Source organism: Adiantum capillus-veneris, chromosome 19 (assembly GCF_014529385.1).
Source record: "Adiantum capillus-veneris isolate H3 chromosome 19, ASM1452938v2, whole genome shotgun sequence".
NCBI classification, from domain to species: domain Eukaryota; kingdom Viridiplantae; phylum Streptophyta; class Polypodiopsida; order Polypodiales; family Pteridaceae; genus Adiantum; species Adiantum capillus-veneris.
The window spans coordinates 15,319,288-15,338,949 of record NC_140949.1 but is presented as its reverse complement, the minus strand read 5'-3'; the positions used below and the strand labels follow the sequence as shown (position 1 = coordinate 15,338,949).

Below are 19,662 nucleotides of genomic sequence, written 5' to 3'. Positions count from 1 at the left end.
TCCTCAAATTAGAGGGGTATTTTGGTAATTTTCCCTAAAAGCAATTTCGCATTTAGCACCACGTGGCACTCCCTGGATTCCCTGCTCTACGGATGCCTATTTTTATAAAGCCTTAGCCTAGAGGTGGGATCAAGAAAGAAGAGGGTTGATTGGCACGGACAGAGAGAGAGAGAGAGAGAGAGAGAGAGAGAGAGAGAGAGAGAGGGGGGGGGGGGGGGGGGGGGGGGGGGGGGGGGGGGGGGGGTGTCACACCACACCACCCTCCATTCTTCTAACTGTCAAAGAGAGAAGGCGGCAGTTTCCCCTCAAAGCAAGCAGCTGATGAGAAGACCCGGCTTTTTGCAGAAAGAAATGACGGGCCTTTGTGTTGAGTGCAGCAGCAGCCTTGATCGACCCTTCTCTGCTAAACACTCTTCCGTCTGCGGTCACTCCACTCGATTCTTCCCGTATTAACGACCCGTGCTTCTTCTTCACACAACACACAGCCAGCTCCACCTCCATTAACTAACCCTCGCTCGCATGCATGATTCACCTCCCCCAATGCTTACCTCCCAAGGCCCGCCTCCCCTGCTTCCTGCTTTCTACTCATCTCCCATCATTGCTTTTCTCTGCGCTCTCTGCTCTCTTCTTCATCTCGTGGCAACCCCCAATATGGTTCCTTCTCTTGAGCTCTTCTGCTGCACTCATTTGCAAGTGAGTTAGCTCTCTTGGGCTCCCTTCTTTCCTAAGCTTCTCTTCTGCAGCAATGGCCGGGACCGATTCCCATTCCCTTCCTCCACCTTCTCCCAAGCTTCACCATCTAGATTCTAGGCGAAATGGTTTCTCACGGATGCTTGGAATCATCTGCCTCTGCTCGCTTTGCTACTTGCTTGGTGCTTGGCAAACTACACCTCCAAAGCAAATGCAGTCAACGACAATCCTCTCCACGACCACCTCTCCGGACTGTAAATTGGATTATAAACTCGCTTCTGTCCCACTCGACTTTTCTGCTCACCACTCTTCAGCTAAAGAAGATGAGACAATGGTGGATGAGGGCACATCCTTCAACTTGTTTCCTGTGTGTGACATGAAGTATAGCGAATACACTCCTTGTGAGGACACGGAGCGTTCGCTTAGGTACAACAGGGACCGACTCATCTACAGGGAGAGACACTGTCCGATGAAAGACGAGGAGTTGCAATGTCTAATACCAGCCCCTCCTGGGTATAAAAATCCTCTGCCATGGCCCAAGAGCAGAGAATGGGCATGGTATGCTAATGTGCCTCACAAGGAGCTCACTGTGGAGAAGGCAATTCAGAATTGGATTCAGTATGAAGGGGAAAAATTTCGCTTCCCTGGCGGTGGCACCATGTTTCCGAAGGGGGCGAATTCTTACATCAAGGACATAGATCGGCTCATTTCTCTCTCCGATGGATCCATTCGAACAGTACTTGATACGGGATGCGGAGTGAGTAGCCTTTCATGGAGCTTTTCTCATGAATGTTTTTTGGCTTTTTGTGTTCGGAAGTACATGCTAAAGACCTTTAATGTCTGATCTTGTGTTCTTTATATGGTCCTTTTGTGAAACATAGTTGATGAGTATATGCTATCTCTGCAAGAACAGCTTAGAATTTTTGTTCTTTGTGCTCACTATGATCAATGCTCTTATATGCACACCCAGAGCTCGATCGTTAGTATTTTAGGGTACCATATCGAGTGTTCGGGGTGCAGAAGATGCTCTAGTTGTGTGTCCGCAGTTTCCATGTTATTTTGCATCCAAGTTCAGCATAGCAATTAAGCTTGCGTTATGGTCCGGAGAGGAATAAAGGGAGGAGGAGGAGGAGGTGTTCAAGCTCTTGTTTAAGAAACTTGTGGTGTTTGATGTGATCGTTGGCACGAACACTTCGATGTTGCACGGATTCAACACGCCTTGCACATCTAGTTTCTTCGATCTCGAGTAGGGGAGTACTGGGCAAGCAATGGTGGCTTTAAAGGATGGTACTTTGTTCAACTTAGTCACACCAAGTAAGTCCTCATTCATGTAAAGGAAAAGGAAAGGTGGAGTGTCTCAAGAGTCAAGAGGAACTTGAGGAAGTGAGGTTTGACAGAACTGAGAAGTTATCAAAATTTGAAACATTTGGCGTTTACACTGAACTTAGTTAAATTTTACCGGTTTTCTTTAGGGCAAGCTTGGAATCTAGCCGAGATTTTGTAATTTTAGCTAATTAAAAATACACTAAACCTTGGTTTTTAGCGCACACTGCATTTAAGTGGTTTGTGCTAGAATAGGGGTAGTTCCAGTGTTGTCTATCAAGTACCAACTCCAAGCACATAAAAAATGTGACAGAGCGGCAGAGCCTACTCATGGACCATGCTAGTCTCTAGTGGAGTACCATGCGTGTACTATCATGAGTGCCCCTGCAAAGTGCAAGTCACACAAAAGAAAGTCTACTCACGGTAGTCATTCTTGTGCAATAAGAGTACTGGGCAAAGGGATTCCAATTTCCCATCATCCATGATCCTCCATGACTCATGACTCATGACCCCTTGGTTCACTGGTTTTCTAAGTTTTGGTAAGTATTTCCAAATTCCAAGGAGCTAAGTAGGTCCCCCCCCCCCCCCAAAAAAAAAAAAAAGAGGGGCCAACGAGACAATGGCAAAGGTCTCTTTGTCATCTACAGTACCCCTTGTATCTGTACATTTTTCCCAACTTCAAAGTTTAGCATGTTGAAAGTTCAAAGCACTATTCAATATTCAAAGTTCATCAAGGCTTTTGGTCAAGACACCTTGCTGACTGGTCGTCCTTGGCTTGAAGAGTCTGAAAACGTTCTTGCAAAAGGTTTCATTTTTGGAGGAATTCATGTTTTTTTCATGGAGTTCTTGAAACAAACTTTTTCCCAAAACCTACATATGAGAGATTTTGGAGGTAAATTGACTATAGTTAAAAGTTTTTATACTCAATTTCTCTAAATTTTGTAGGTTTTCTCACCTCCAAAATTTGTAAAAAAAGGGTAAATCTCAAAATTTGTATGTGGGATTGCACTACACCTAGGTTTTTTTTTCGAGCAATTATAAATTGATTTGCCATTGCACAAACCCTTTTCCCTGTAACAATCAAGCATCTGCATCAAGCAGCTAGAGAGCTAATTTGCTGAAGGTTGCTGTGCTAATGAGGTGAAACTATGTGATACTTTTGGTGGCTGCTTGAGTAGTGCTGCAGTGGGAAATGTACATAAGCAAGATCACTACTCAACTAGCTGTGACTTTCATTTATGGTGGAGCAGGTGGCTAGCTTGGGGGCCTACTTACTGGACAGGAAAATTTTGACTATGTCATTTGCACCTAGGGATACACATGAAGCGCAGGTGCAGTTCGCCTTGGAGCGAGGCGTGCCTGCCATCTTGGGTGTGATGGCATCTCAGCGGCTTCCCTATCCTGCACGCGCCTTTGACATGGCACATTGCTCACGGTGCCTTATCCCCTGGAAGGACCATGGTTAGCACTTCCTCCCTGTTTCTGTCATGCCCTTTGTGAGGATATTCTGCATCAAACATATGAGTGCCTAACATACGGATGTTGTATACACTCTTCAGAAGGTGTCTACTTGCTTGAGGTGGACCGAGTGTTGAGGCCCGGAGGCTATTGGATTTTGTCGGGGCCACCGATCAATTGGGAGACACACTGGAAAGGCTGGCAAAGAACAAAAGATGACCTGTCCGGCGAGCAAGATGCCATCGAGTCACTTGCTAGAAGGCTATGCTGGAAGAAAGTGATCCAGAAGGGGAACTTGGCTGTATGGCAGAAGCCCTGGAACCACATTGACTGCATAAAGAAGAAAAGAGTACTCAAAACACCTCACATATGTAAGGATCAAGACGCTGATGCAGCATGGTAAGCCTCGTTAATTACCTAAGCATAAGCAAGGCATATTAAGAGCTTCGGAACATCAAATTGTGATATCAATAGGTTATACTAGAAGCAACGTAAGGGCCATCTTACCACCATCAACATGCTTACAGGTACAAGAAGATGGAGACTTGCATCACTCCTCTCCCTGAGGTAACTGACAGGAAAGAGGTGGCTGGCGGTTCCTTGGCCACGTGGCCACAACGCCTGGTCTCGGTACCACCTCGCATCTTGAATGGAATGCTACCTGGAATCACAGAGTTGGCATTCCAAGAGGACACAAAGCAATGGAGAAAGAGAGTGTCTTATTACAAAGATTCTCTCATACCTCCTCTGGGCAGTGGCAGGTATAGGAACATCATGGACATGAATGCTGGTCTTGGAGGCTTTGCTGCAGCTTTGGTAAAAGACAAGGTTTGGGTCATGAATGTGGTTCCCTCTAGTGCAAAAGTCAACACCCTTGGAGTCGTTTATGAGCGTGGGCTTATTGGCACATACCAAGACTGGTATGCATGGGAATTGATTTTGAAATGTTGGGTCTTTAATTATCTGTAGTAGCCAATATATATCTAGTTCTACTAGCACTTTTATATTGCTTTCATCTGCTCTCATGACTAACGCAATACGCATACAGGTGTGAAGCCTTCTCAACTTACCCACGGACGTATGACCTTATACATGCAGATGGCATTTTCAGCATGTACCAAGATAGGTAAGCAAATCTGATGAATAAACTAGTGAGCTAGGTTTGAATGGAGAAAGCTCTCCTCATTTTTCAGCTTTAAGTTAGGTACAGGTGTCTACAATGGCCACTTGCTGTTTTATACATGCACGTATCTTGCCACATTGCAGGTGCAACATCGTTAGCGTTCTTCTCGAGATGGATCGCATCTTGCGTCCTGAGGGTGCAATTATTGTGCGTGACGATGTGGATGTCTTAAACAAGGTCATGAGGTTGGCCCCTGGCTTGAGATGGGAGGCCAGGCTAGCAGATCATGAAACTGGACCATTCAACACACAGAAAATCCTCATTGCTGTGAAGGAGTATTGGGTTGGCATGCCCTCAAATTCGACGGGTTCTAGCTAACAAACACTTTCCAAGTCTAGTACCTCGCATTGAATTAATGGCCTGTAAAATGAGCCTGCAAGGATGGGCTTGATGATTGAAGGTTGCTTGTCAGATTCATCATCCTTCTACTGCACCCACTAAATGCTTTGAAGTAATTAAGTCCGGACCTAATGCAGACAATATAGCAGGAAAGTGCTGCATATGGCGCAATGTAGACGGAGGATGCATTCCTTGAAGCTTTGAAGGGTGAGCTTCTTCACAGTTTCTTGTCACAATGCTTTTGCCAAAAGAAACGAAATACCAAGCCTTTCATTCCTCTTGTTTTTTCAACAAAAGAAAATAATGCCTATCTTCATTATGTACTTCTCTATATTAGGAACTAAGAAAGAGTATTATAGCACCATGAAGATTACTAATTTGTGAAATTTACATCCATCAAATGATACTCCAAGCTGGATATTTGTGATGCAAAATACGGTTTGTTTGCTCATTAACCTAAACAGCTACTTAATAAAAGAAATGGCAGTCTGCAGATGAAAGGGTAGGGAGCTTGACCCCAAAGCCCTAGAAGGTAGGATTAAAAGGGAATCTTTTGAAAAATTGACCCTGTGCTGGAATGTTTCCTTTCTGCTCTGCCATCGTTGATTTGTAAACGACACAAAATAGCACACACACCAGAAGCCCACAGAATTTGTGGGGAAATTGAGGGCTTTAAATGATTTTGTAGTGCCACTCAAACCACCCGCACAAACCCATCCAGTGTGAAAAATTTTCATGATGAAATTTAGGGTAGAGATCGTGGACCTGCAGCAGGAAATGAATTTAGGTTGCACGATGCAAATGACTCGTCCACCTTTCTCCACAAACTCTAGAACATCTTTTAGCTAAACGCTTAGCCTTAGCCTAGCCGAGAGCACGGTTTTTCAGACTTTTTACGCTGTGCTCGGGCAAAAAAACTCTGATAGCATGAAATATTATTACTACTACTTGCTTGCAATGTTGGGCTTATAAGCATTTTTGGAGCTCATAACAAGCCTTGCACTCGTAGCTTTCACTTGTGGTTAAGCTTAGGAGTCGTCACTCTCTACTCCTAAAACTAGAAAGGACAAGATGGGAGAAAATTCTCGTGTAAGGCCATTCGATGCATAAGGCCACACCAAAACACAAAATACAATGATCGTGTTACGTTGACACGTAAAGCTTTCACTTGCAAATACTATGCTGCTCTCGGATTTGAAAATCAACACAAGTAGATAAAGCACGTAAGTAGACAAAAGAACACAACATGTTGAGCGCTCAATTCAACATCCAAAATGTTTTACAAAAATTGGACTTTATATTTGTGCCAATGGTCAAAATCAGGTCCTCTGACCAAAATGGCTGTCACAATTGACAAAATAAGTGTCATTATTAAATGAGTTACAAGCTGAAAACCATCGACCCCAATCTTAACACTAAGAGCTAGCCTCTACATTCATAAAAATAAACCATGGATTCTTGCTTTCAATGGCATGTGTTAACTCAAGAGCTAGCATTCCCCCCTTCCTAACCCATGTCGTCTAGTGACATGGTTACCTATAACCTAGTCTATGAGATAGTTGTCTTTTGGGTGAGTATCTTCACAACTCTTTTTCAATTAATATGGTTTAGATGTGCTATCCTTTCTTTCAGTGATTTCTTTTTTGGTATATTCCTACTAGTCCTAAAGGATTGTTCCTCTAATGATAAGATTTGAAAAATCTAGTTTTCCGTGAGAAGGATGCCAATAACCTGTGGGATCACTCTCTGAAGAGAAAATGGATCCCGATATTATACTTTATTTACAAAAATTTTCAAGACTTTAACAACACATTCCTAGCATGATGTAGATAATGTTTATCCATTCACAACATGCTACAATCAAATGTTGACCTGAAGTGATTGAAAATTATTCTACAACTGCAAGCCAAAAACAAGTACTTCACCAAGCTAGAGGGCTTGCTAGAGAGATAAACAAGAGCATCTAGAACGTATCTAGGGTATCAAATCCATCACATATAAAAATGATACTTTATAATTAACCTAATTTGAGTAGATATACCTTGTAGCCTTGTAATGCCAAGCTCTATCCAATGCTACTCTCAGAATCATAAATGGTTGCTTAAATTGCAAGTTATAACTAAAAATAGAATGTGAAGGTCTATGCTTAAAACACAAAGATACAATGATGACTTGCATCGGCGCATACAGCTTGCACTTGGAAACACGATGTCAATTTTCGATTTAAAAACCAACTTAGCACGATGGAGATACAAGTAGATAAAGCACGAGGTAGACAAAAGCATAGAGCATGTTCAACGCTTAATTCACTATACAAAAAGCTTACAAACGCTTTACAAAAATTGACCTTTATACTTGTGTCAATGGTCAAAATCAGTTTCTCTAGCCAATGTTGTCCAATTGGTAAACTAAGTGCCCTAGGTAAATGAGTTACAAGATAGAAGCCATCAACCCTCATCTAATCAATAAGAGCTAGCCTCTACATTTGCAAAAATAAACAATTGAATCTTGCTTTTATTGACATGTGTTAGCTCAAAAGATAACAATCTTGGTGGAACATAGAAGTGGTCATAATTTAAAGTATCCCATTCTCTACAAGAGACTCATTGGTCCTCTTCTTGTAGAGCTCCTAAAAAATATAGCCATGCAAAACATCTAGGTTTTATATCAAACACATTCTACACGCTACCATTCTTCTACGCTTGAGGGATGTTTGTGAAGAGCATAGTCTTACAATCTCTTTTCAACTACAAAAAACAACCAAAATAAACGTGGAAGAAATGAGAAACTTATAGGTTGGGTGGAAAAATAACATTGGAGCACTCAGGGTGAAGATGAAGCTCTTTGTACCTATGTACATATTGCATCAAGACTTCTTTCACTACCCTCTTGCTTTGACCAAGCTTCTCTTCTTTTTAAGCATGACAAGGATTGATTTCTTTTAGAATATTTATTTCTTTCATTCTACTACATGAACATCCTGCTTTCATTGGCTGTTCTATTGGAATCTACCTATTTTGCTTGTCAAGTGTATCATAGGTGATCACGGATTTAGTAGATGTTTTATGCCTTTTTAATTAGGTGGATACCTCCATTGGTAAATTTCGAGAGTGTGTGAAAAAAATGGCGAGCCACAAAAGAGGGAGAGGGAGAAGAGGGAAAGAGGAATGTTAGCCCTACTGCTAGCACCAGAGTCTATATAGCCAAGATGTAACTTTTTATCTTTTTTTAGCAATCTAGACCTCTCTAATCTTAAGCCTTTGTAATTTATTGAATTTTCATATTTGAATCGTAAACAATGTGATTATGAGCTAGACAAAGTGGGATTAAATGCTTCCAGATTCATTCTAGATTCATTAGAAAAAGTTTGGACTCAAATTTGGGCCTTGGAAGAAATGCCATGTCAGCATAGAGAGAGATAATGGGAAATTCATTTTCTCTTTTTTTATACATGTTTTTCAAGAACTCGAATATCTTTATCATTTCAAGGTACTTTTTTAAAAAAAAATTTAAAGTAAGCTAGTCATGATAACACTTAATTGTCTGTGAATAATTCAATGTTGAATATCTTAATCTTTTGCATTTTTGAAAACTAAATTCTGATTTCTCATATTATCCCCCAATTCCCCCTTGCGTGCTCTCGTGGGCGACTATTGAAGTTTCTTTCCTCCATTGCCCTCACCTTCTTCTACGGACAGTTTCAATTAGTCATGTCTCAATCCACTGTTATAGCTTCTCCATGAAGAACTTCTACGAGGAATCGGAGAGATGTTTATCATTGTTGGGATTTAGGGGGGATTGGAGAGAGAACCATTCATAGTGTTAAAGTAATAATGACAATGCTTAATTACACAGAGAAGTTAATTAAGTGTAGACAGCAAAAGTGGGTAATCACATCATATATATATGCTTCTCATATTTATCATACAAATTGTGAATGTGTACAAGAGGGCTCTTTAGTTACAGCTTATTGTAGGTAGCTTTCTTGCTTCATTCCACATGTGATGAAAAGGCCAAATAGCATGTGGGCTAGGCCTAATAGCATATGACTATTTTGTCTTATGTGGGTATCTAGGAAAAGAGGTATGTGTGAAGCTTTGTAGGTTCCATAGAACCTACAAAGCTTCACACATACCTTCCATAGAACCTATATAGTGTAGGTCTTACCTCCAAACTATAAGGTTTGGGGAAGTGTCTAAACACTTACAATTGCAAGGTCATGATTTTCTTTTGGGAACTTTGTTAGGGCTTCATCTTTAATGCATTAATTTTCTTTTTTGTTTTTGCTGATGGTGCAGATGTCGGTGCACATGGTTTTTGAGCTAGGATTTTCTCTTGTTGTTCATAATTTTTCCTACTATTCTCATGGTTGCTAATGCAGGTTGCCTATGAGCCTTATTTAGTGCAAAGATGCAATTTATTTTTAGTGTTGAAATTGGAAAGAGAGAATTTTTCCCTTTGGTCAATGCTTCTTGTGAAGTACCTCTTCACCTTTGGAAGTGAAGTCACCCTTCACTAGTAGCTGGAAGCTTTTGAGCTTGCTTGTTGCCTTTGGAGTTCGAGATGCAAGTCCTTTTGGCTTTGGAGATTGAAGTTTATTAGAGCTTTGAATTCAAATGCTTGAGAAACAAAGCCTTTGGAGATTGAGACCTTGTCATGCTTGAAGCTCGATGTTGACATTCATGGGATCTTCCTTGGGATCTTCCTATGGTCCTTTTTGAATTTGAATCCTTTGGGAAAGCTTTGAGCTTTGAGTCCTGTGGGAGTTTTGGTGTAAGTTTCCTTTTTCAAAAAAGGGCATTGGCAACCTTTTAAAAGAGACAAAAGAGATCTCTTGTACACATTTCACAATTTATATGATAAATATGAGAAGCATATATATATGTTGTGATTACCCACTTTTGTTGTCTACACTTGATTAACTTCTCTTGTGTAATTAAGCATCGTCATTATTACTTTAGCACCATAAATGGTTCTCTCTCCAATCCTCTTTAAATCCCAACAATTGTATCAGAGCTTATTGTAGGTAGCTTTCTTGCTTCATTCCACGTGTGATGAAAAAGCCAAATAGCATGTGTGGTAGGTTTAATAGCAAATGACTATTTTGTCTCATGTGGATATAGAAAAAGAGGCATGTGAGAGGCTTTGTAGGTTCCATAGAAAAATGTGACTATGCACTTTATGGTGTATGCTTGGCTTTTTAGAGAGTGTTCACACTATGAGTGTAAGCTAAGGCTTACCCCAACAATCATATGCACATAGAGCTCTCACAAGATTATGAGCCCCTTTGTATGAAAAACAAACAAAATATCATTTTAGGAGCTTTGAAGGAGAACTTCAGATCATAGGGCATGAAAAATGTGGACCTTTGGTTGGACGGCAAAATGTATCTCAAGCATCCCGTCACAAACTCCACTCCACCTTTCAAGGATATAACTTCCTTAGTGAACTATATCGGAGATGGACCCAATGGCTTGTATGGCTACACCAAGCAGTTAGCCACAAGAAATAATGTTTTGCAACAACGAGAGAGAGACATTGTATGCAAGGAAGATGTGCACTTGCACCAGAAAGTCATGTAATGTATTCATCAGGTTAAAGGTAGCAAGGAGACCATGAAGGATCTTACTCAACAACTTAGAGAAAAAAAAACAGTGCTAGGTCCTTGCCAAAGAGAAAGAAGACTAAGCGACATCAAGGATTTGAAGGTTGGCTCAGGAGGAATCAAAAATAAAGTGCAAGCCATCAAGTAAGTGCATCTATGTATCTATCCTTGCTAGATTGATATTCTTAAACTCTCAGACATATCTCTTACATTTGAAATGCATGCTCAAATCTTTGCTTCACCCCAACAAGGAAGTGGAGCACAACACAACAACCTCCTTGGCACCTTACGGCCTCATAATGAATTGCAGAAACATCACTGGCCTCTTGGATGATAAGTGCTATGGTAAGATCGTTTCCAAGCAGCTTGAGAGTCTTTTAAAAGAGAACCAACTACATGCATGGGATGTTCAGTCAATTTTGGATGAAGCGAAAATATCCAATAAGGGATACATTGCATTTTACAAGTATGTGGTGTCATTTGTAGTTTTCACTTTATCAAGAAAGGGTTGAGCATCCTAACTCCTCCTACTCACATTTGTGCAGACACAAGTTACAAATATTCATATCAAGCACACCCTACTTTCAAACCCTTTCTCTATTCAAAAAATAAAATGGGAAGTTAACGAGGAGGTGCTTCAAACTCTTGGTATACTTTTCAGATTGATTCAACATACCAATCACCAAAAAGGAAGGAAATGGTATATGACAAGTATAACAATATTTTTTATAATTTGATCGCTTTGCAAACATACATTGTGCAATTGTTCGATGTTACTCCCAAAGAGTGCAACGGTGTCCTAAAGTTTGTCATCAAGCTAGATGAGTATGAGCTTGTAAAGGAGACGAAGGTTGAGTGAGTCACAATCACACTCATGCAACATTTTCTTTATGCAACCTTCAAGGTGAGCTAACGTTATATTGAAGCTCAATTAGCATTACAATTTACTTGTATGCTTCAAAATGTGCATTCCAAAAAGCTTAAAGCTATCTTACCATGTGCCAATAGAGAACTTCGATATATTGAATTGGGTTTTTCATCAAACTAGCATCTCAAAAATTATAAGCGAACAAAGAAATGGAAAGAAGGTGGATGTGGAGGTCATGGGCTCCTACATAGTGGAATGGCACATGACGAGAGGCATAAAGACCTTGAAATGCATGTACAATGTTTGCAAAGGAGCAACAAGAAAAATCCCTTACTTATATTGCATGGGAGGGGTCCACATCCTGGAAAAACCATATTAGAGAAGAGCATCGGATAGGCATCTTCGCGACCCCAACTTTCGACCCATTTTGGATATCACACTGTCCAGAGTGCACATATGCACAATGCATGCACTTTGTAGAATAATAGAAAAACTAATGTCTCTACATCTGTTTTTCTTGGACCACTTGACCTCTCCTTGCTAAACAAAGGGCAATCATAGCTTTAAAGAGAGTCTTCTCAGAGATGGGTTTGCACAAACGACATGTTAAGATAGAGCAAGATGAAAAGAGGTCTAAGAATGGCCGGGATGTTCCAAAGTTTTCTATTGGTGGTGTGAAAGCCCGACTCTTCCTATCAATGCCTACAACTGGAAGACAACACAAAATCCTTGACCTCTTGACCTCTCCTTGCTAAACAAAGGGCAATCGTAGCTTTAAAGATAGTCTTCTCAGAGATGGGTTTGCACAAACGACATGTTAAGATAGAGCAGGATGAAAAGAGGTCTAAGAATGGCCGGGATGTTCCAAAGTTGTCTATTGGTGGTGTGAAAGCCCGACTCTTCCTATCAATGCCTACAACTGGAAGACAACACAAAATCCATAGTGCACAAGAAAGACAATCATTGAGAAACAACATGTGGAAAAATTTGCACAATGTTGTAGTTGATCATACAGAAAATGGTGCAGCAAGGACTCGCAAGGCAAAGGTATGGAAAACCTTGGATGCAATATTTAAGTTTTGTGAATTGAACTCATGGACTAAATCCGACTATGTGAATTTCCAAGAAGCTGTGGAGACATTCCACAAGACATTATTAAGTGCATGGAAAAATCATCATATCACTCACTACATGGTGATATAATTTGTTTGATGATATGCTAATCTTTTGAATTGTAGATATGTATCCTTGTAATTTTTGTGTTTGTTATGTGTGCAATACATTATTTGTAGTTGCATGCCTTGGTTTGCAAGGAAATGTGGAAACTTGGGTATCTCATCTACACAGGGCATGGAGAAAACCCACTACCTAGCGAGTACTGGATATTTTAGCAACACTCGGCATGGAGGTGGTGTAGACAAAGCCAATAGCTTAGAGAAGCTACATCAATGGACGTATCAAAAACTTATGCACATGTCACATCGCAAGGAACAAGTCAAAGATAGTCAGATTGGCCATGCAATTAGATTAGCTTTTTTTTTTTAAAAAGGAGTAAGATATGGGAGCTATCCTCTAAGGCAAGATGACATGTAGATTGGAGGTACAAAAAAAATCGTGAGGGAAGGGTTTGGACAATACAGTTGCAAGTTGTGTCATAACTCCATACAAAAATCTTAACGTATCTATAAGAGTTTATCTAATTTCAACTTTCCATAATGTAAATGATGGTTGCACGAAGGAGTAACATATGGGAGTTATCCTCTAAGGCAAGACGACATGTAGATTGGAGGCTACAAAAAAAATCGTGAGGGAAGGGTTTGGACAACACCGTTACAAGTTGTGTCATAACTCCATACAAAAATCTTAATATAGCTATAAGAGTTTATCTAATTTCAACTTTTCATAATGTAAATGATGGTTGCAACAAAATAACATACTTTGCAAGATTTTGGTACAAAATTGATCGGACTTTGACTTTGATGCATAAAACAAATACATTTTGATTGTTTCTAGTCATCGAGAAAAGTTACAAAATACTCTAGCCTCTTGCCCTTATCCAAAGGGCCCTCCTTCTCGTGCCTTGGTCTTTTTGAGCAACGCGTTTTGTCATTAGCATATGTTGTGGGCACTTGAGGTCGGGCAATCTAGTCTCCTTATTGTGCCAACTAGCGTGGGTATGTGATTCCACAAGCTAGACCATACATAGCATGTGTCAAAAAGTAGCGACTGTGCAGGCCATAGATGCCAGGTCCAACACCAAATATTGAAACCACTGCTTGCTTCTCTATCGGCATGACCTTGTCAGTGTTCTATCTACTAGCCACGCCTCCTAGATATCTTGAGAGTGTATTCAATATAAAAAGAGGAAATTCAACCTTGTTCTTAGAGAAGCTGAAATGAAAGCAAAGGAAATTTGAGGTGCTCAAATTCTCCAAGTACTTCCCAAGGGAAGAATTCTCTCCCAAATCTCCCTTGCCTTGTCCATGGGGACAAGGAATGAACTCATCATCATAGACTACGACCTATGACAATAGATCCAATTGTTGGTACATACACATGAAACTCTTCATCTATGAAAATCACTTTCATAGAATTATATCTTTTGATTTTCATCTTCTTCGATTCAAGGTAGCATTCCATAAGTCTCATGTGCTCTTAATTGGAGAGGATGATGATGGGGCAGACATTGTTGATGGAGCAGTTCTCCTCAACCCTGTGATTCCAAGCCTTTCTTGTATTGCCTTGAACTCTAACTCCATTGGGAGCATCGCGGCACATGCGGCTACATCCTTGTAAACCATTGCTAGTACCTATGGGGGTGCAACAAACTTAGCTCTACTAGTACATGAGCGTCCATGGCAGAGTACTTGTCAATGGCAGGGTCAATTATATTATCATCCTCTAGTAGATTCTGAGCAACTATAGCAAGGAAATAGTCCTCTCTCAAGTTTAATAGTTCCATGTTGTCATTAAACATTACATAGTGATGATCACCAATAGGGACGGTAGATAGGGAGCACATTTGGTGGCAAATCACCCTCTGGTAGTTGAACACCTTTTGATACACATAAAGTAGCACTTTGTCGTTGCACCAATTTGTCCCCCCCCCCCCCCCCCCCCCCCCCCCCCCCCCCCATCCCTGTGGTCATCTAGAATGACATTCAAAAACATTATGAACCCAGCATAGTATTCTGCCGCACAACACTTTCAACTATGTACAGGACATTTGATGTCATTCCTACACAAATTCAATGGGAGCTTGGGGCTGCTCATTTAGAAAACATCTTTCTTACAATGGTCAAAATTTATGTCCTTCCTATGGACATATCGAGAATCCTCGAGCTCAAATGTGTCGTTGATTGTCTGTTGCTCGTATGTCTGATGAAACTAAGGAAATGTCTTGCAGAGGGTTGCAATGAGAAGCTAGGGTTAAATATTTCCTTCATTTCATGTTCCTGATGCTCAAGTCCAATTCGGTAGAGAAAGTGGAAGAGCTTTTCCTTAGGTGCCTCCTTTGAGCAAGGCAGTTCCTCCTGTATCCTGATGTGGAAGGGATCCACTTGTGGAAGGAGGCAAGAAAATCTTCTAAGGCAAGGGCGGGAGTAAGAAGGATTTGGCAGCTGAGGAGTACAAAGAGGGAAAAGAATAATCTCATATTTATAGGAATTCCATGATGTCATTTCACATGCCCTAAAGATTGCATTAATACCGAAGCGTTAAAGGCGGCATGCAGCCTGAGAGGCAAGCTCAACCACACCATGAAACATGTCCAGATTTGGTGAGTATCGTGGTTATATAAAACACCTTGAGTGCACAATCCTAGACTCGCCCACATCTACACATCGTGGGTATGGAGGACAAGAAGAGTGGAAAAGCAAAGCTATCCAAGAAGATGATGACATGAAGGATGTTAAGAAAACGTTGGCTCAAGCAAAAGCACTTCAGAAGGAGTTGAAGAAGAAAAAAAAAGCAGACAAGAAGGCGAAGGCTTCAGGAGAAATCATTACAAATCAAAAACCATCAATGATAAAGGATGAGGGAGAATAGTAGGAAGGATAAACAGGATAGTGTATCAGTCACATCTTAGCCTTGTCTAATGGAGGACTCATTGTTAATCTTTCTTTGAAATTACGTAATTGTCATACCATCTTGTTCTAGTATACATGCGCCTCTATGTTTCATTTTTTAATGCTTGGTAATAATGCCAAATATGCAAACTATTTTTTGTGCCACTACGGGTATGCACACATCCTCTTCACTTTTTTGTGTCATGCCAAAATGCGACAATGTGTTGTTCCTATGAGAGAGGTAAATGTCGTGCTTTAACACAAATAGTGCATGAGGCCACTAGTTTGCAGCTCCATATCACATAGTGGAACGACAAAATATGTCGCGCCACAACGGGATATGGAGGGGTGATTACAGTCAGCTTGTCCGCGAGTCCATATCGTGTTGTGGTGTGACACTTAATACTTTATTGGGTATCGTGCCACATCACAAAATCGAGGCAAGAAAACCATAATCACACCTCCATATCGTGTTGTGTCACGACAAAGGTAAATGTTATGCCACAATGTGATATGGAGGGACGCCCATCATAGTCACCCACCATATCGCGTTGTGGCGTGACATGAACCTTCGCATCACGCCACAATGCATTATTGAAGCATGTAGATAGAAGTCACTTTTCATATTGCGGAGTGAAGCGGCAAAGATAAATATTGCACCACAACGCAATATGCAGATGTGACTAGAAGCCTCTTGCACTATTCGTGTTGTGGCATGACAAAGGTAAATATTGTGCCATGATGCGAGATGGTAGGTGCAGTTTGTGAATCCCCCTCCATACAGCACTACACCGTGCCAAATACATAAGCACCCCCCCCAACGTGGATGTCCATGACCATGTCACATGTCACTCATGCGATGATGCACACTTCTCGATGACATTGAACGAGGTAGTTAATTACGAGCGCTACCATAATTAAAATTGCACAACTAGTAATGATGATGATGTCTACCCCAATATATAACATTCCTATTATGGTACAACCCACTGTTGTTTGATCTCTCTCCTCACTTCTCAGAGCCAACATACCCAATTTTGTTCCCTGCTTGCTTGTTCTTCTCCTTTTCTTGCAACCTAACGTTTTTCACAAATATTTTTGGTTCATTGCTCACATGAAGCAAATAGCTAGAAAGATAAACCTGCAAGGCGGCCAGCCTTCAGCTCCACATGTTGCAGGAAAAACCCTACCCATTTTATTGGCAACAATGCGGAGTCAAATAATGATCATAATTGAAGCATACTACTTGAGCTTTGGAAGTTGCAAAGGCATATATCTCTAGCTATCCCTAAGATACCTTTTCAGAGGGTTGTGGACAAGATCTATGAGAGAGCGAACCTAAATTTTTGGTGGGCCAAAACACGATGGGTTGGAGACCAAGACTTTTTGATTGAGCTATTCCAAGATAGCTATGTCCTTACAACGCATGCCCATAGAGTGATTGTGATGCCCTAGGATATCAACACCCTTAGATTGTTACGATTCAGGTACGACGAGACACTTATGCTAGTCTCTCCTTTTGATAAGAGAATGGATAGCATTTTAACAATCCACTGATTAGCAAAGTCAAGCTGACGGATTTCAGCACCACCCAACACACATATAGCACATGTCTAAATGTGAAACGGGTCCAAGACTAGGTGGAGGAAGAGGAAGCGGTCTTGGTCGAGTCAAATGACTTGGCAATGTCAGTGCTATTGACGAAGACCTGCTTTTCTTGGTTCCTAGATTTGATGTTGCAGTTTTAGTATGGGGACGGATGTTGTATGTTGCATTTGGCTCTCACGCGATAACTATATTGCGAGATGGTATGAGTGAGGTGACGGACCAAATTATAGATTTTGGTCATGTACCGCTTCTTTTGTGGGTCTTACACGTTTGGAGTACTCATTAAATTTTACCAATTCACATATTGCTTGTCCTTAATTTGTTGTGGAATCGCCAGTCCGAGGTAGCTATGTTCGATGCACAACTTTTAGTGGTTGTGACCTCAAAGGGCACTTCCTTAATCATTGTAGTTGATTGGCTTCAGTTAATCAACATGGACACAATCAAGGTTTTACTTCTAGCTTATAATGAAGAGTAAGTCTTGTATATTTTATCATTGTTTCAAAATTTTTCTACTATAAATGGTAGCATAATCCCTAATTATTCGCAAATAGTTCACATTGGAGCCTTGTTGTACTGAACGTTGAGCACAAGCGTTACCTTGTAAACTCTGTGCATAGGTTTCATGCAAATGTCCAAAGGTAGTTTTCTGTTGATCGATGTTGCAAACTATATGCAACATTTCATCACCATCTGCTATGTCCTGCATGTTTGCTCACAAAATCGTGATTTCTTAGGAAGTGTTGACCTAGGACAATATCTAGGAAGACATGCTCATTCTTAGTTGCAAGGTGCCCAAACAAGACGATGGGCATTCTTGTGGATGGAGAGTTCTTGCAAATGTAGAGCTTCTATTAAAGCGCATTTATGCTGAGGAGCATAGAAGTACAAGTGCACCCTTTTTCTTTTGAAATCCTTTTATGATTTGTACATATATTTACTTAAGGTAGAATTTCATTTCCAGGCAAGGAACCTAACAAATTATTCCAATATCCAAGTAGAGGTATTCAGGACGACGATGATCTAAAATATGATCAATCTTGTGGATACATGTCCTGAAGGATCCCCCGATGAATTTGTCCCGCCACAACCACAGCCTCCACCTTGGAGGTATGATGTAGTGAGCTCCTATAATTGCCTCTCCTCGCCCAGCCCATCATCCAACATCTCTTGAGCATGACCCGGAACTCTCAATCCCTCATGCTATTGAGGTTTCTCATTGACCTGCTCACTCTCCTTCCATCCTTACTAACTTTCAATCTATTCCTTCCTAGAGCAAGCCTTTACATTCTAATCATGATAAGCATGCACCAAAGGATCACCCCACTATTGTAAATGAGAGTTACAAATGAAATGTATTGAATTGGACAATTTAGTGTACAAATGTAAAGACAATTTAGTGTACAAATGTAAAGACAAGTTGAGTCTGACTCAAAAAAACATATGTGCTCAGGCTTTGCCTTTTGCAATAAAATTTGTATTTTATTTGCCTGTAAATAAAAATTAGAGCACGTATAATCGTGCTCTAATGCTTCGTCACAAAATTTGGATTCAGGATATCATGATGCTTTGTGTGAGCCACCTTCTTCAATCAGGGGTTGCACTGCATCAGAAACAACCGGTCATCATTTATCTTTGATAGACTACCTCCTTCTCCTTCCTTTGAGGGACCTATACGATAGTTAATCCAACCTTTAGATTAGACCAAAAAAATTTGACAATTACAAACAAGGAAGTAGTATATGCAAAACATACTACATTTCGTATGTTGCACTGGAAAAGAAATTTTGGAGGCAGGTTGAGGTCAACCTCATTCTCCAAGTCCACGCACATATGTTGTGTCATAATAATCAATATCTAATTCTCCTAAATGATTTTCTCATATTAAACTGATCATTCAATGTGGGGAAGTTCCAGGGGAGAAAAAGCTAGAATATTGGTTAAGCTAGCAGACCGGCCACAGTAGGGATACAAAGGAGGGAAAATAGGGATCCAAAGGGGGGGCCATCTGCAAAAGAGCCATGTGCAACAATGGGCTAAAAAGACCCTAAGGTTCAGCCCATTAAGACTTCCAAAATGCTAAGGTTCCAAAATTCAAAGGTTGTGTCCAAAGGGTTAAAGCTTAGGGGGAATTGGATGCTTTGTGTGCTCTCCAAAGTCAATGCACATCCCTACATGGGAGGGGGCAAGCCCTTCTTCTAGGGGATGAGAGAGAAAGCCACACACACACAAGCCCCTTTACACAAAGGGAATTAGGGACACATGTCAGCTCCCTAGCCCATATGCCCACAAGGTGTGCCCAATTCCTATTGGATGACCCTTGAAGTGGACCAATGAGAATTAAGCTAGAGTAAATCTAGTTTAATTAATTTAAAAACATTTAATAAAAGAAACCAATAAGAATTAAGTCTCCTAGAAGACGATTGGGCAGTCTCCCAAAGGGTCCAATGAGCATTCAGGAGCCCCATGGCTTGCCTGATTCCTATTGGCCAGGAGGCAAAGGGGTCCAATGAGAGTTTAG

General features: G+C 40.8%; 1 protein-coding gene across 1 annotated transcript; it reads left to right on the top strand.

Annotated features, from left to right (window-relative positions):
• The first annotated feature begins 257 nt into the window (after nt 1–257).
• On the top strand, nt 258–5,312 carry LOC147433614 (putative methyltransferase PMT17). The gene is made up of 6 exons (XM_086490292.1): nt 258–1,447; nt 3,264–3,474; nt 3,573–3,870; nt 3,999–4,391; nt 4,520–4,597; nt 4,738–5,312. Exons 1-6 carry the CDS (start codon nt 746–748, stop codon nt 4,970–4,972), a joined length of 1,917 nt encoding a protein of 638 aa, XP_086346418.1. The 5' UTR covers nt 258–745; the 3' UTR covers nt 4,973–5,312.
• The last annotated feature ends 14,350 nt before the right edge of the window (nt 5,313–19,662 follow it).

Bases quoted from the DNA above. Each gene is read 5' to 3' on its own strand.
- LOC147433614 (XM_086490292.1), top strand. From the start codon at position 746: ATGGCCGGGACCGATTCCCATTCCCTTCCTCCACCTTCTCCCAAGCTT. The intron at 3,871-3,998 runs GTAAGCCTCGTT...ACATGCTTACAG, and splicing joins CAAGACGCTGATGCAGCATG to GTACAAGAAGATGGAGACTT. The intron at 4,392-4,519 runs GTATGCATGGGA...ATACGCATACAG, and splicing joins ATTGGCACATACCAAGACTG to GTGTGAAGCCTTCTCAACTT.